The sequence below is a fragment of the Pantherophis guttatus genome, chromosome 5 (genome assembly GCF_059756535.1).
Source record: "Pantherophis guttatus breed Tessera chromosome 5, ASM5975653v1, whole genome shotgun sequence".
Lineage (NCBI taxonomy): Eukaryota > Metazoa > Chordata > Lepidosauria > Squamata > Colubridae > Pantherophis > Pantherophis guttatus.
Genome location: NC_142067.1, coordinates 926,490 through 943,048, shown reverse-complemented (window position 1 = coordinate 943,048; position 16,559 = coordinate 926,490). Strand labels below are relative to the sequence as shown.

At 54.9% G+C, this 16,559-nt stretch overlaps 1 protein-coding gene across 2 annotated transcripts; it reads right to left on the bottom strand.

Moving 5' to 3' along the window:
• Nucleotides 1–1,469: 1,469 nt before the first annotated feature.
• Nucleotides 1,470–15,724, bottom strand: RHOG (ras homolog family member G). Of its 2 annotated transcripts, none has more exons than XM_087895668.1 (2): nucleotides 15,306–15,724; nucleotides 1,470–4,121 (listed from the first exon to the last, which is right to left on the bottom strand). In XM_087895668.1, exon 2 carries the CDS (start codon nucleotides 4,084–4,086, stop codon nucleotides 3,511–3,513), a length of 576 nt encoding a protein of 191 aa, XP_087751794.1. In that variant the 5' UTR covers nucleotides 4,087–4,121; nucleotides 15,306–15,724; the 3' UTR covers nucleotides 1,470–3,510. The 2 variants fall into 2 exon arrangements, with proteins under 2 accessions (XP_087751794.1, XP_060538670.1); XM_060682687.2 differs by having other exon boundaries at nucleotides 14,925–15,410.
• Nucleotides 15,725–16,559: the final 835 nt, after the last annotated feature.

Genomic DNA, 16,559 nt, shown 5'->3' with positions numbered 1-16,559 from the left:
GCCACATGATGTGGGGTGGTGGTGGAAATGCTCCTTTGTTGGTGATTTTTGCACAGAGCTGGAAGGATGCTCTGGGCTGGCTTGCTTGGCCAGTGGGAGACCAGTTGGAGCCAGCCTGAAGGCAGATGTGGCCAGACGTTGCTGGTCAGCCCCGAGAGGTGCAAGCCGCTTTCCAGCCTTGTTGGGAGTTGGTTCTGTCTGCAGTGGAAGGGAACCAGAATGTCCCACACGTTCTTACCCCCTTTGAAAAAAGGGCACTGCCCCATCTCTGCATGGCCCAGAGGCCTCAAACCTGACAACGTTTAAGACTTGTGGACTTCAGCTCCCAGAATTCCTCAGCCAGCTCGCTGAGGAATTCTGGGAGTTGAGGTCCACAAGCCTTAAAGTTTCTAAGTTTGGAAACCCCCGGCATAGGCCATCAAAGCAAGGATCTTGAGGTCTTTCTCCTCCTCCTCCCGGGGCCAGTTTTGTGGTCCTGAGTTCAAAATCCACTTTCCGGTAGATGAAAGTAACCAACGTTGTGGAGCAAAGCCTCCAGGTGACACCCTTGAGTCGAGGTTCAACCTTGTTATGGACTTTGGAAGAGCATTACAGCACGGTCCCTCCCCTCCCCCCCCTCCCGAAATCCTTTGGGGCAGGGGCTCGCTCTTTCCCCATCCTGCATCGGCCAGCCTCTCAGTCAACCCATGAAACACCAGCCGCCCTTTTACAGGGGCCTTTAGAAAAGGCAAGGAGACTCTTGGTTCTTCATCAAAGCACCAGAGGAGGAGCCTTGATGGAACCTCCACGGGCAGGAGCAGTGACCCCCGAGCCCTGGCTGAAGCTGTCCCTCACAGCACGGAAGCAAAATTAGTTGCTTTGACTGAACTGGGCCACCTCTGTCCTTGCAGCTGGCCAGACCACATGCAGAGCTGGATCATGGAATGGGACCCCTTGTCATGGGACAACTGGCCGCGAGAGAACTATATTATTATTCATATATTATTGCTACGTTATTATTGATATTATTGCTAATAATAGGTCCAGAGCAGGGGTCAGCAACCTGCGGCTCTGGAGCTGCATGTGGCTCTTTCACCCCTCTGCTGCGGCTCCCGGTCACTCAAAATATGCGTCACAACCACCAATGTGTGACACCCACCGGCACGCGATTTATTGAGCTTTTCAACCCCCAATAGGCCAACCACGGTTAAATCCAAGAAAAGAAAAGTTTAAGAAGAAAACAAAAGTTTAATTCAACTACATAGGCTAGTTTTGTGGCCGCTCAAGAAAGAGTCAGGCACGGGAAGGGTTTTGTGGCTCCCGGTGTTTTTCTTTTCTGTGGGAAACGGGTCCAAATGGCTCTTTGAGTGTTTAAGGTTGCAGACCCCTGGCCTAGAGTATAGTTACCTCGTATTAAGTTGTCCCGTAACAAGTTGTCCTACACCCCTGGATAACACAGACCCCACATCAACCTGAGAAGGAGCCTGAGAGACATGGGGGAAGTTGCCATCTTTATTTGGGGGGGGGGTAACAAAAAGACTCTGGTGCAGGGAAATCACCGCAGGGAATGCAGGGTGAGCCCCCCCCCCCCGAAGTCTTCCAGGCCAAAGGCTGGTGAGGCCGCTGCTCCGGAACGTGGTGAGCTGGAGAAAAACAGGAGGAAGCGTCTGTTGGGCAGTGGGGTGTCTGGGCAGCTAGACCCCCATAGCTCTTTCTGATTGAGAAAACTCCTGGAGGGCTGGTCCGCCACAAGGGCTGTGAGCCACAACGTCCGAAAGGCTACCTGAGCATGGAGAATCCTGAGAATCCTGACTTCCAAGCCATTCCAGCAAGTTGCTAGTCCCCATGACGGTGGAACCCAGCCGACCAATGGCCGGGCCTCGCCAAGGGTGGCCCAGGAGTGCGAGAGAGGCTGAGTTTGAACTAAGGGGGGTGGGAACAGTCTGGATTTGGGGTCTTCCGGCGTGTCCTCTGTTCTCCCGCTCGACACAAAGCGTGTGCAGAAGCCGGCTGTCTCCGGTGGCAGTGCGGAGGGAATCTCTGGACGTGCTCAGGAGATGCCCCGTTGCCTCTGGCAGTGAAAGGCGAAGAGGAAAAGGCCCAGGCTGCAAACCCACCGGCAGAGGAGAGCCCTGGGAGTGGAGAGCCCACAGAGAGTCTTCGCAGAAGGAAAACGGCGGAAGCGCAAAACGGCCGGCCCTGAAAACGGAGCGTTTCCTTTGTAAACAGGATGTGGAGCTGGAGGAGGAGGAGGAGGCGGAGGCGGCAAAAGGGGCATCTCGCTTGGCAGCTGCCAAAACTGCCATGTTTCAATTCTGCAAGGCGCCCCTGGCCTCCTTCCGCGTCCGAGGGACCCTTCGGCTGGGTGCGAAGGGACCAGGGCAGGTCTCCGCCTTCTGCTTCACCCTCCCTCTCCTGGGGCGGATTTTCTGCCAAGCGGATGGCTTGGCACCTCTGCCCAGGAAGAGCAGGGAGAGAAGGAAGCCTCTGGAGGTTCTCAGCCCTCTGGTTGTCCCAAAGAGGCAACTGGACCTTCCTTGGTTTCCTTCCTTGAAGACGTTTCACTTCGGCTCCAGTGAAGCTTCTCGGAGGAGAAGCAGCGAAACGTCCTCAAGGAAAACCCAGGAAAGTCCAGTTGCCGCTTGGAGAAGCCCCTCTGGGCGCCTCCTCTTGACCCCGTCCAGGAAACGGGAAGCTTAGCATAGCTGGGGGTACCGGCAGTCCTTTGCCTTCCACCATTCGTTTAGTGACCAAAGTTGCAACAGCACTGTAATAAGTGACTAATGACCTTCCAGCATCCCCATGGCCATCTGATCCAAATCCAGGCCCTTGGCCACGGGCATGTGTCTAAGGCAGTGGTGGCATCCCGGGGTGATGTGATCGCCACAGGTGGCTTTCTCAGCCGGCTTCTGACAAGCAAAGTCAATGGGGGATGCCAGATTCGCTGAACGACTGCCTGATTCATTGAACAGCAATGATTCACTTAACCGTGGAGCCCTGGTGGCCCAGTGGTTAGAGTGCAGCATTGCAGGCTGACTCTGCCCACTGCCAGGAGTTCGATCCTGACCGGCTCAAAGTTGACTCAGCCTCCCATCCTTCTGAGGTCGGTCGAATGAGGACCCAGATTTTGGGTCTCCTCTTGAGCAGAGGGTTGGACTAGAAGACCTCCAAGGTCCCTTCAGACTCTGTTATTTTGTTTGTTAAATAAGGCTGGTTCAGAGTGCAGCTGTAAAGCCCTACGGGGTGGAATATAAGGCTAGGTGCTGTACCTGTGGCTTAACAACGGTGGCAAAAAAAAAAGGCCAAAAAATCAGGTGTGACTCATTTAGCAACCACACTTCTTAGCCACGGGAAGTCTGGTCGTAAATGGAGGGCCAGTCATCCTGGCCTTTGCTCCCCCTTGGGGGGAAAAGGCTCCGTGCCTGAGCGGGCGCTCCAAGCCGGCTGGTCCCTGAGCCTTCCTGGGAAGCAGAGCTTGGGCAAGCAGAGAGGGTGCTCCTGGGCATAAGCAGAGGGCAGCGGGGCCCCCCTTCAAAGCAGCCGGCAGACCTTCTTGGGCTTGGGCGGGGCCGGGTTGAGGACGGCCCGGACGGCTTCGGTGAAGACCTCCTTGATGCCCTCCTGGTTGAGGGCCGAGCACTCCAGGTACTTGACGGCGTGGATCTGCTTGGCGAGGCCGGCGCCCTGCTGGGGGGTGACGGGCAGCTGGTTCTGTTCCTTCAACTTCTTCAGGGTCTCCGGGTTGCTGCGCAGGTCTTTCTTGGTGCCCACCAGGAGGATGGGCACTTCGGGGCAGTGGTGGCAGACCTCCGGGTACCACTTGTGCTTGACGTTCTCGTAGGAGGGCGGGCTGGCGATGGAGAAGCAGATGATGAAGACGTTGGTCTGCGGGTAGGAGAGGGTGCGCAGGCGGTCGTACTCCTCCTGGCCGGCCGTGTCCCACAAGTTCAGGTTGATGGTCCTGCCGTCCACCGTGTTCTGGGCGCTGTAGTTGTCGAAGACGGTGGGGATGTACTCGTTGGGGAAGGCGTTGGTGGTGTAGCAGATGAGCAGGCAGGTCTTGCCCACTGCCCCGTCACCCACCACCACGCATTTGATGCTCTGCATTGCAGCGGCTCTCCGGGGCTCTCGGCCTCAGCGACCTGCGGGAGGATCAAAAAACAAGAAACGCTGGGAAGAGGCTGGCAGAGACAGGGGTGTGTGTGTACAGGCAGTTCTCGATTTACAACCATTTGTTTAGTGACCGTTTGAAGTTTAACAATAGCACTGAAAAAAGGCACTTGGGATCGTTTTTCACACTTACGACCGTTGCAGCAATCCCGTCATCAAAATTCGGACACTCGGCAAATGACTCATATTTATGACGGTCACAGCGTCCCAGGGGTCACATGATCGAAGTCGATGGGGAAGCCAGATTCACTTAGCAACCGTGTGACTAACTCAACCACGGCAGTGATTCACTTAAGAACGGTGGCGAGGAAAGTCGTAAAATGGAGCAAAGCTCATTTAACAAATTTTGGGCTCCATCGCGGTTGTAAATCGAGAACTATCTGCATATATGTGAATGACCCCATCAGATTACAGATTAACGGAAGGGACCTTGTAGGTCATCTAGTCCAACCCCCCCGCCCAAGCAGGAGACCCTACACATTTCTGACAAATGGCAGCCTCTTCTTCATCAGCCCCTCCCGACTTACTCTGCTCTTCATCTCTGCCCCCCTGGAGGCACCGAAAATGCTCATGCCCGCCATGCCCAGGGCTGCCCATTGATCTCTAACACAGGAGCATCTCTAGACGTCCTCCGTTTTTATAGACCGTCCCCCGTTCTAATATCTTACGGGCTGGAAGGGCTGCTTTAACCTGCAGGATTTGAACTCACAGGCGACACTTGCAAAAGCCCCCGGAGGCTGCTGGAGCAAGAGATGGCAGCGTGAGCCTTGCGGAGGTCGGCCATTACCTGGGGGGATTCCCAGAGTCCGGGTGGGCTACTCGTCTACTGCTACAAGGCTTTTCTGGGGGGCACGTGATTCCTTTCCTGCCCTCTGTTCAAGGGGATGGCCACAAATGGTTAGACCAGCCGTCTCCAACCTTGGCCACTTTGAAGACTTGTGGACTTCAACTCCCAGAATTGGACTCCAACCCAGAGCTGGCTGGGGGATTCTGGGAGTTGAAGTCCCCTAGTCTTAAAAGTGGCCAAGGTTGGATAACCTGGCTTTAGGCTGAGATGGCTGGTCAGTTCTCACTCAGCCTGTCCAGTCCACCTTGAAAGCAGCTCTCCTGGATTTTGGACAGCGGCCAGATCCAGCTTTTCCTGGTGAGCCCACCCACTGACCCACCCACCCCAGGGACTTTTCTCAAAGCGACAAAAGATTGGGCAGCCAATTGGACTGCAGCCCTCCCAGCCTCCTTCCTTCAAAAGCAGCCAAATTCACACATTCGGCTTGCAGAAAGCTTTCCTAATTGCAACGAAAAAACAACGTGCAAAAGCTTTTGTCGTCTTTTGCTTTCAGCGTGAACTGTCGTGGCACGCCTTGGTGGGCGATGCGAAATCAGTCTGTAAGCGTTCCCAGGAGGTGCCGCTTGCCTGAGCTGACAGTTTTACAGTAAATTGACGGTTAAAGTCAATTTGGTGGAGGATGGGCCCATGGGAAACACTTCTTGCACACTTTAGCTCTTCTCACATCATTGGTGAGCTTTCAAGGTGCCACAGGACTTGTGGGAAGTGATTTATGTCTCTGGAGATGTTGTGGGGGGGCTGATGGTTAGTTCTTATGCTGGATGACTAGATACTGGGAAGGGAGGGAGAGAGGAAGGAAGGAAGGGGAAGGAGGGAGGAACGAAGGGGAGGGGAGGAGGGAGGGAGGAAGGAAGTAGGGGGGAAGGAAGGGGAAGGAGGAAGGAAGGGAGGGAAGGAAGGAAGGAAGGGGGAAAGGAAGGGGAGGAAGGAAGGAAGGGTCAGGCGAGAAAATAAACCAAATTAAATCGACCCAGAGTTCTCCTTTGAGCATCAATGACCAAGTTCAAATTATGCTGCTTCCTATACAGGATGTGAAGATGCAGCTGCACTAAGGCTGAAGCCTCTGAGGCTGGCAGAAGTGGAAGGAAGGAAGGAAGGAAGGAGAAGAGGAGGAGAACCAGCAGTAAGATGGCTGGACTTAGTCACAGTAGGGATGGCAGCCCCATTGGAAGGCCAGAATTCACAGAATTGTATAGAGGAACAGAGTTGGCAGAGACCTTGGAGGTCTTCTAGTCCAACCTCCTGCTCAAGCAGGAGACCTGACCTAGACCATTCTGGACAAATGACCATCCAGTCTCCTTGAAAATCTCCAGTGATGGAGCAACTGCCACAACTTCTGGTGGCAAGCCGTTCCACTGGTTAATTGTCCTCACTGTCAGGAAGTTTCTCCTCAATTCCAGGTTGCTTCTCTCCTTGATGAGTTTCCACCCGTTGTTGCTTCTTGTCCTGCCTTCAGGTGTTTTGGATAAGAGGTTGACCTCCCCCCCCCCTTCTATGTGGCAGCCCCTCAAATACTGGAAGGCTGCTATCATGCCCCCCCCCCCGGTCCTCCTTGCTTGTCTTCAGCCAAGAGAAGTGCCGTTGTCTTACTTCTAGGAAGAAGAAATCAGTGGGGCTTTGCTTTCCTGAACAGGGAACCTCCTCCTGCACCCCACTTGCACCAGCTCCCCATAACCCCAGGGGGTCTAAAGGCTGCTCTGGGCCTAGAGATCAGGCTTCCCCCTGCTTTTCCTCCCCAGAGTCTCTCTTACAGAAAGGCTCCTGAGCATGGTGGGGCCATTTCATTCATTCATACCCTCTATTTGCCCTCTAGAATCACATCAGTCTAGGGGACGAAACACCAGCAGAACTCTAGGAGTCCCATTTCTCAACAAATTCAGAAGCCCTCGATTTACGACCTTTCATTTAGTGACTGTTCGAAGTTACAATTGGGAAAAGTGACTTAGGACCATTTTTCACACTAATGACCATTACAGCATCCCCACAGCTCCAAATTCAGACGCTTGGCAACGGACTCGTATTTATGACGGTCGCAGTGTCCCGGGGTCATGGGATCCCCTTTTGCAACCTTCTGACAAGCAAAACCAATGGGGAAGTTGGATTCACTTAACAACCATGTGGCAAGAAAGGTCGTAAAATGGAGCAAAACTCACTCAATAACTGTCTCAATTAACAATGGAAATTTTGTGCTCAATTACGGTCCTAACGTGAGGACTGCCTGTATATTTTACTAAAAGGCCAAAGTTTTGGAGAGAGGCAGCTTCTCATGGAACAAGTCCCTCTTCACAAAAACCTCTGCTTTTTATTCATTGGGAATAAAAGTCGGGAGAGGGGCTACCAGAGTGACACCCTCTCACACTCAACCTCTGGCCCTTTGGGCCCCAAAGAGGGAGGGAGGGAGGACACCCCCGGGTTGCTCCCCCCACCCCCTCCCATTGCATCTGCAGAGGAAGGGGCCGAGGGCGGGCGTGGTGCGCCTCGCTGAGAGCGAGAGAGAGAGAGAGAGAGAGAAGCGGAAGTGAAGAGCCGCTTGCAGAAATCTAAACAGGAAGCCAGCCACGCTGGGACAGCTGAAGACGGCTTGGAGCCCCAGGCAGGAAATCAAAATGGAAGCCCCCCCCCCAGCCCTACCTCCCACCCATCACTGGCGAAGGAGGGAGCCCTCCTTGAAGCACTTGCCCCGGGGATCCTTTCCCCAGTTTTACACTTGGGCATGAAAAACCGAAGGCTTGTAGTACATTCGGTGTAGTACAGGTACAGTATGTGTGGTACCTGGCTCAATAGTAGTAACTGGGAGAGGAATCTTGGAGTCCTAGGATTAAATCCTTTAATTAGGAGCCAGCCGTGTGCAGCAGCCGCCAAAAAGGCCAATCCTAGGCTGCATTAACAGAGGGAGAGAATCAAGATCACGTAAAGTGTTAGTACCATTTTATAATGCCTTAGTAAGGCCACACTTGGAATACGGCATCCAATTTTGTTCATAGTGATATAAAAAAGATGTTGAGACTCTAGAAAGAATGCAGAGAAGAGCAACAAAGAGGATTAGAGAACTGGAGGCTGAAACATGATGAACGGTTGCAGGAACTGGGTATGTCTAGTTTGATGAAGAGAAGGACCAGGGGAGACATGATAGCAGCCTTCCAGTATCTCAGGGGCTGCCCTAAAGAAGAGGGGAGTCAAGCTATTCTCCAAAGCACCTGAGGTAGATAGGACAAGAAGCAATGGGTGGAAACTAAGCAAGGAGAGAAGCAACCTAGAACTAAGGAGAAATTTCCTGACAGAACAATTAAACAGTGGAAGGGCTACTCTCCAGAATTGTAGGTCCTGCATCACTGAAGGTTTTTAAGAAGAGACTGGAGAGCCCCCCATCTGACATGATGCAGGAGGTCGGTCTAGAAAACCTCCAATTCTTATTCTGTAAATATAGAGGCTCTGCTCTGGACAGGAGGCGCCCTCTGCATTGAGGGTTGGGCTGCTATCCATACACAGTGACCTGGGGATGGACAGCTGTCCCTCAGACCCCCCATGTCCCCCCAGGCAATGTTAAGGAGCCACCTTTTCAGGGCTGATGATAGTCTCCACTATTGTTTGTTCCTATACAGGGAGTCCTCAACTTAGAACCACAACAGAGACCAGAATTTCCACTGCTAAGCAAGGTAGTTGTTAAGAGAGTCGTGCCCACGTTTTGTCACCATTCGAGGAGACGTCGTCAGTGCGCTTTGAATTGTGCTCGTCTGTCCGAAATCATTCCATGACTCAGAACAAACAAGAGTCACCGATTTGCATCATATCAAAAGGCATTGAAAGGCCTGTGCTTGGACAGACGAGCACAATTCAAAGCGTACTGACAACGTCTCCTCGAATGGTGACAAAATGGTTGCACCCAAATTGCCAAGCTCAGAGCTCAAACCCATAGCCCGGTCCTAAGTCATTTTTTCAGTGCCATTGTAATTTCATCCAGTCACTAAATGAATGGTTGTAAGTTGAGGACTACCTACATCCTGATATTGCAAGTGGGCCCAGCGTCCAAGTTGGATTGAGGTAATATAAATTTCATCCAATTAAATAGTTTCTGGTGCCCTGCTGACTCGTTTTTAGTTTGAACTCAGTGTCCCCCGATGCCATGGGGCGGGGGAGGGCAGATCTTCCTGCCGCCTGCCAGCACTCGATCCCTGGCAGATCCCAATTCCTTCCAGGGTGGGCTCTGGAGGAGCCCCCTTCCCCATAAGGGCCTGCCTGCTCCAGGCCAGAGCAGAGCCTTCCTTTCTCCAAGTCTCCAGGGCGGGCCGACGTCTCAGCTCAACGTCTCACCATCACTTCCCCTTCCTCTGCAGGGAGCTCGTGACTCCCGGCTTCTTCCCGGGTGGTGCAGCCGAGAGGCGCTTTTGCAATGCACGTGCAGGACCCTCTCCTCCCCCCCCCCCGAGGCCCTGCCCGAGTCTGTTTCCGGAGTGGCTCAGAGTCTCTTGCCCAACTTCACCAACAGTGCCGGCTTCTCTGAATGCCTAGCAGAAATGGGCCCAGAGTGGCCAAGCCAGGCTGCTTCCAATACCTCTGCAAGTTTGGGGGTCTCACAGAGAACCCCTAGAGAGAAGAATCCTTGGCAGGAATAGAAGAGAACATTGTCGCTCAGGAGTGAACTGTGGGGTCCTTGGGACTCTCTGAGATTGGCTGTTTTCTGGCAGATGTTTCATGACCCAGCTAAGTAACACCATCACTGCTAGAAGGGAGTGGGGTTTGGTTCCTCCTTTCTAGCACGGATGATGTTACCTAGTTGGGTCATGAAATGTCTGCATTAAAATAATAAAGCTGAGAGATCAACAAGCATCCCCAAATCCTTTCATGAGCTCTGAAGGGCTGGCCCAGGAGGAAGGTGCTGAACACCGATGCTAGCAGAGTCATCCATGGAGCGGTGGGTTGGACTAGATGAGCTCAGGCATCCCGTAGCAGAAGGCCTGTTGTGGGGAGAGGGTCCCTGAAAAAGTGCTGCAGTTCTCAGTTCTGGGATCCCCACCTGCCTTTAGGGCGGGTCCTCCTCTGCCCCCTCCCCCTTACGCAAAGGCTGCAGCTGTGTGCAAATGCTATGCAAAGGGGGCCGAACCGCACACACACACACAGCCCTTTGTCTTCCCTTGCCAGGAACCTGAGTCATCAGGATCTGTTTGACATGGCGCAAGCCGAACAGCCCCTTCTCTCTTGCCACACCTTTGGGGCCACACAAATGTGGTGGCCACACTGCTTCCCCTCCCAGAGTGGCAGAGGCCAGCTCTTCTCCGGGCTGATTGGCAGTTTCTGGGTTCCAAGCTCAGCCTAGCACTGATGATGTTCCCTAGTTGGGTCATGAGATGTCTGCAAGAAAAGAACCAAGGGCAGAGAGCACCCAGGAGCCCACAGCCGCCTCCTCCTCCTTGTCCCCCTTTCAGCGTGATTGTTTTCCTGCAGGCCTTTCATGACCCATCTAGGGAACATCATCAGTGCTAGAAGGGAGGGGTCTTGCTCTCTCAACAACCTAACCAAAGAAAGACCAAGAACACTCCCACCAACACTGACAGGGCAACCCATTCGTATATCAGGAGAGAGCAAGTCCCACTCCCTTCAGCACTGATGATGTTCCCTAGTCGGGTAATTAAATGTTTGCAAGAAAACAGCCAAGCTCGGAGAGCACCAGGACCCCACAATCTTCCTCCTCCTCCTCCGAGGACCCAATTCTCCTGGCAAGCCCAAGAGGAGAACTTGGCAGGCAGCCCCCTGAGCCTGGGGAAGGAGACCCCCAAAGCTGCTCAGGACTAATCCAAGTGCCCGGCCACCTTTCTCAGGCCTTTCCCCAGCGACCACAGCCGCCCCCCCCGCCCCTCCCCGTGTCAAAGAGTAGCCAGTAAGTCCAGGGGCAAAAGCCACAAGGGCTTTCTCTTCATTGCACAGAGCAAACTGGTTTCCTTGCTGTGTCTTGCGCTGAATCAGCCCCTCCTTTCTGCCTCTTAAACGCTGCAATTACTTTGGGATCCCAAGCACGACCTTTGACCTTCAGGCGGCACCCCTCAGAGGATGGACGGCTGTCCCAACCCTTGACCATCCGCTCCCACAGCCAAACGGCTCACCCTCAGAGCAAAGGGGGATCCGGGCGGTTTTTAGACCCACAGAAATCCGGAGTTGCTAAAGGCAACCAAACCAGTCAAGACCCCGTTTTGTTCCCATGGGGGCAGCCCTGGGAGTGCCTGGATGCACTGGGCACCCCCCCCTCAGGACGGCAGGCCAAAGCCCCTCCCCTCCCCTCCCCAGGAGAAAGATGCTACCCAGGATTTACAAACCACCATGGCTGCATCACAGAACTCACGGAGCCCAGGTCCACAAGACTCCGTTATGGGGGAGCTCTGGGGGGAAGGTGTTTGGGGCCAGCCAGGGACACAAAGCTGTCCTTCCCCACAACATGTGCTGGAATTCCCATGTCAAGCAGCTCTTTGGGTTGCTGTCATCCGAGGCCTGGAAGTCACAAGCAGCCTTCCTTCTCTTCCCAGTTTAGCTAGAATCAGGATGGGGCCATTTGAGGCCAGGATAATGTGGGCCTCGGGTTCAGGAGTTAGGATGGAAGGGGGATCCTGTCAGGGGGGGGCTTCCTGAGGGAGGAGGAGGAGGAGGGGAGGAGGAGGAAAGGAGAAGGAGGAGGAGCAGGAGGGAAGGAGGAGGAGGAGGGGAGAAGGAGGAAGAGGAGGAGGAAAGGAGAAGGAAAGGAGGAGGAGAAAGAGGAGGAAAGGAGGAGCAGCAGGAGGGAAGGAGGAGGAGAAGGAGAAGGGAAGGAGAAGGAGGAAAGGAGAAGGCAGAAAGGAGGAGGAGGCAGCCAAGGGCCTTCGGGACAGAGAAGGTCACTCCATCCTGAGCTGCTGGATAATGACATCAGCTCTTTTTATGGCTCTCGTTGACATAAAACGCCGCTATTTTGCTCGATATTGATCTGTTTTACAGGACCTTTTAAAAACGTATCTGGCCGGGAACGAGTGCCGGGTGTACACAAAGCCTCTGAGAGGGTGCAGGGAAGGTGGCTTGCGAATCCCAGCAGGAAACACCACAAATGTTCCTGGTGAAGAGATACAGGTAGCCCTCGACTTAACAACAGTTCATTTAGTGACATTCAAGGTGACAATGGCACTGAAAAAACTGACTTACGACCGTTTTCACACTGTTGCGGGAGTCCCATGAACACGGGATCCAAATTCAGAAGCGTGGGAACTGCCTCATATTTATGATGGTTGCAGTATCCCGGGGTCTGCAGTGATTCACTTGACAACTGTGGCAAGAAAGGCCCTAAAATGGAGCAGATGTCTCACTTAGCCACAAAAATTGGGGGCTCCATTGTGGTCATAAGCCGAGGACTGCCTGTGCACAGGCTTGGCTGAAGAATCTGAATTTGGAGAAGACTCAGTCTCCAAATGCAGATCCTTCAGCCAAGTGGGGGTATTTAAGAAGGGAATTTTTGTAGCTCAGGATTGGATTGGGGTCCTCTGAGCTGGGAGGGGTTTTTTCTTGCAGACGTTTAATGACCCAACTAGGTGACATCATCAGTGCTAATAATGATGATGATAGCGCTGATGATGTTATCTAGTTGGGTCATGAAACGTCTGTATGAAAAGCACCAAGCTCAGAGGGCAGCAAGGACCCTGCAGTCTTCCTCCTCCTGCTCCCTGCAATCTCCACTCCTTTCTAGCACTGATGAAGTTTCCTAGATAGGTCATGAAATGTCTGCAAGGAAACCACCAAGCTTTGGATCTCTCTTCACCAGGGGCATATCCAGGATAAATATGGCTTCCAACCTTGAGCCAGGGGTCCTGAGATGGCAGAGCCCCCATTCCACCATCACAAAAAAGGATGCCAAAGCCTATAATGCACTGACTGCGCCATCCAAGAGGGGGGCCATTTTCCCAAGCTGTGAAGCCATTTGTCAGAAAAGGTGTAAGGCCTCCTGCTTGAGCAGGGGGTTGGACTAGATGACCTACAAGGGCCCTTCCAACTCTGGTAATCTGTAATCTGAAGCCTGGAATCACATCTGAAGAACCCTTTGCAGGAGGGGTGAGCTGAGCCAGATTGCTAACTAACCAAGGCTGGTAGGTAACCGGGTTTTGCAACTCACTGGTCTGTTCCCCCCCTCCCCCCCACACACACACCCTTGACCCTAGGCCTCTTGGCACTCTGCAGGGAGTTTTGCTGGTTGACTGAGAGGACATATTGGGGAGATTACAGAGGGGCCCCAGCAGTTACATGGGAGGAGGGGAGCATCTCTTTCTCCCTGGATTGGCACTCCTACAGAAAACCCTGACAGTCTCATCTCAGTGGTCTCCCCCACATCCCAGGCATTGTGGCAACTCTGTACAATGGTGCAATGGAGGAGGTCAGTTACGTTGTGCATCAATTCTGAACCGAACAAGAACAGAATAACAGAGTTGGAAGGGACCTTGGAGGTCCTCTAGTCTAACCCCTGCCCAAGCAGGAGACCCTACACCATTTCTGACAGGTGGCAGTCCAGTCTCTTCTTGGAAGCCTCCTGTGATGGAGCTCCCACAACTTCTGTTCCGTTGGTTGATGGTTCTCACTGTCAGAAAATTCCTCCTTATTTCTAGGTTGAATCTCTCCTTGATCAGTTTCCATCCATTCTTCCTTGTCTGGCCTTCAGGTGCCCTGGAAAATAGCTTGGCCCCCTTCCTCCTCTCTGGGGCAGCCCCTCAAATATTGGAAGATGCTCTCCTGTCTCTCTTGGTCCTTCTCTTCACGAGACTAGCCAGGCCCAGTTCATCCTATGTTTTAGTCTCCAGTCCCCTCTGCACTCTTTCAATGATATCACTAGCCCCCCCCCAACAGACTGGAGAGATACTCTCAGAAGGGTCCCCCCAATCTTAGTGGGATACCACAAGGGACCTCACTCCTCCCTGGGTGAGGCAGGCATGGAGCAAACAGGCAGCCACCAGAATCTGTCTCCCAAGCAGGAGGAAGGAGGCCCTGGCAGACGGTGGGTCTCAGCTATGGGGAAGTCCAGAAAAGGAACTTCGGGCTTTGACGGGCAGCCTCCCCAAAGAGGGATGGAAAACGCAAGTCAGCATTTTCAGTTTTTTGGGGGGGGGAGTTGTGACGGGAGGAGGTCTTAGGAAAAGGGAAAGGTTAACCAGCATCTAGCCAGCATGGTTAAATGGGGAGGGAAACGGGCAATTTCCCAGATTTTGTGAGACTGTGCCTTCCTTCCATCTTTCAGGGGCCCAGGAAGGGCTAAAAGACCCCATTCACACTGGGAAATGGAGGGGGGCTTGGAGGAAGTCACCAGCCTTGATGTCCCCCCCCCCCGCCCCAATTTCCCTGGGTGGGAACAGAGTAACATGGAAAGAGAGAGGTGGAGGCACCTTTTTGTCTGAAATGGTCCAGGATCTCCTGCTTGAGCAGGGGGTTGGACTAGAAGACCTCCAAGGTCCCTTCCAACTTTTGTAGCTTCTCCCCCTCCCCAATTGCTTCCAGCTGCTCTTCTAAAGCAGCCTCCCTGCAAGGGGGCGCCCCCCATATCCCTCACCCCATCAGATCCCGTATCATGCGAGGGTGGGCAGATTCTGGCGGCCCTGGGGATTTGCTAGTCCTAATTCAACTCCTGCTCCGGTTGAAAGAGGCGTCCTCCCTCCCCCTCCCGAATCGCTCCTCCCGGCTTGGTCGCCCGCCCGCCCGCCCGCCCAAGAAAGGGGCTCTTTCACCGCGGGCCCCCCCCTCGGCCCCCCTTTAGCCGGCAGGCCACCCTCAAGGAAAGGAGGCGCAACCTTTGTATTTGCGCCCGAAAGAAAGGTGGGCCAGCGCATCGCTTTGGAGCAGGAATCGAGCCTCCCTGCGCCAGGCCAGTCTACCGCAACCCAAGCGGGACGGACGGACGGACGGAGGAGGGGACGTTCAGCGCCCGGCTCCTTACCCAGAGGCGGCGGTGGGCGATCCCGGGGGCGAAGCGCTCCTTAAGCAAGCCACGCTTGGGCTCCGACGGGGTTCGAGCCAGAGCTCGGAATGAAGCGAAGCCCCCCGGCGACCCTCCGCCAGCCGCCGGCGCGCATGAAGGGGGCGCTTCTCCTCCGGGACCCCCGCCGCTTCCGACCCTACAAGGGCGGCCGGACGGGGGGCTCTGCCGCCCACCCCCTCCCCCGGGCGGCCCCGGCTGTCCTTAGGAGCGCGGGCCAAGGAGGCGCGCCGGCTTCGGGGCAGGAGGCGCCGCTCCTCGCGCTCCGTGTCCGCCGGGGGCGCCAGGCAGGAGGCGGCGGCGGGGGTCCCGGGCGGGCGGGCGGGGCGAGGCGAGACCCACCTGGGCTCATGGCGAGCGAGCGGGCGGCGGCGGCGGCGGTGCTCCCGGGCGGCGCGCAAGAGGAAGTGTGCGCGGCCGGAGGAAGTGCGCGAGGCGGGGCGCTCCGCCGACGGGGAACTTTCCCGCCGCCTCCGCCCCGGGGAGGGAGGGAGGGAGGGGGGCGGCAAGCGGAGACGCCCCCCCGCCCCGTCTTGGCTTGGGGGCTCCCGGGATTCTAAGCGCCCCTGGCCCAAAGCCCCCGCCGCCTCCGGAGAAGCGCAAGCCACGCCAAGCCTTGCCCCGTCGGGGTCTCTGGCGCCGCCGTCCGTCGCCTCTGCTGGGGTTGGACTGGCTGAGCAGCTCGGTTGATGTGTCACTGCACGCCCTGCTGGCCTTCCTGCCCTCTTCCCGGGGCTCTCGGCCTTCGAAGGGCGGCTCCCGGCTAGCGACTGGCCGGCCGCTTTGCCGGCACGAGACACGGGCGCCCCGCCCGCCCGGAGAAGCCTCGCCTGCAGGCGCTACCCCGAGCCTTCAGCCGGAGGTCCCCGGATCCAGGAGCCCCTCACCCCACGGGAGGCGCCTGCAGAGCTGGCCTTTTGGGGCAGGGGCTTCCCAGCCTCCCCACCTCTGATAGGGCCAGGCTACCTGCGGAGGGTGCGCCCATTCCTAGCCCCTTCCCCTAAACCTTGCCACCTGATGGGAGCTGGGAAGGTGCCTTTTCCGTGGCCCTTAGCCCAGTTCCTCCGCCGGCCCCCAAGTTCGGCCTCTTCCCTTAAGGCCTTAAAGACCGGGGCTTCCCCCAGGAACCTCAGCAGTGATGGGTGCCAAGGCTTGGTTGGTTTCCAGGTTTTCTGCTTTAACTGGTGGTTTTATAGTTTTCAAAATAATTTTATATGCCTTTTAATCTTTGTTGGGAGCCGCCCAGCGTTCATTTATTTACTTCGTCAAACATGTAAAAGATAACAGGTTTAAGAAGTATAAATATGAGCATAGTAAATGGGTACGAATAAATGGAGCCAGTGGTGGGGGTTGGCTGAAAGACCGGCAGCTACAGTAAGTAAATGTTTTAAAAACAAAAAAATGTTGAGGCTCTAGAAAGAGTACAGAGACAGCAACAGAGATGACAAAAAGGGTTTGGAGGGAAAAACATATGAAGAATGGGTTGCAGGAATTGGGTGTGTGTAGTCTAAGGAAGGTAAGGACGAGGGGTGACTTGATAGCAGTTTTCCAATATTTGACAGGCTGCCCCAAAGAAGGGGGGGGGTCAACCGTGTT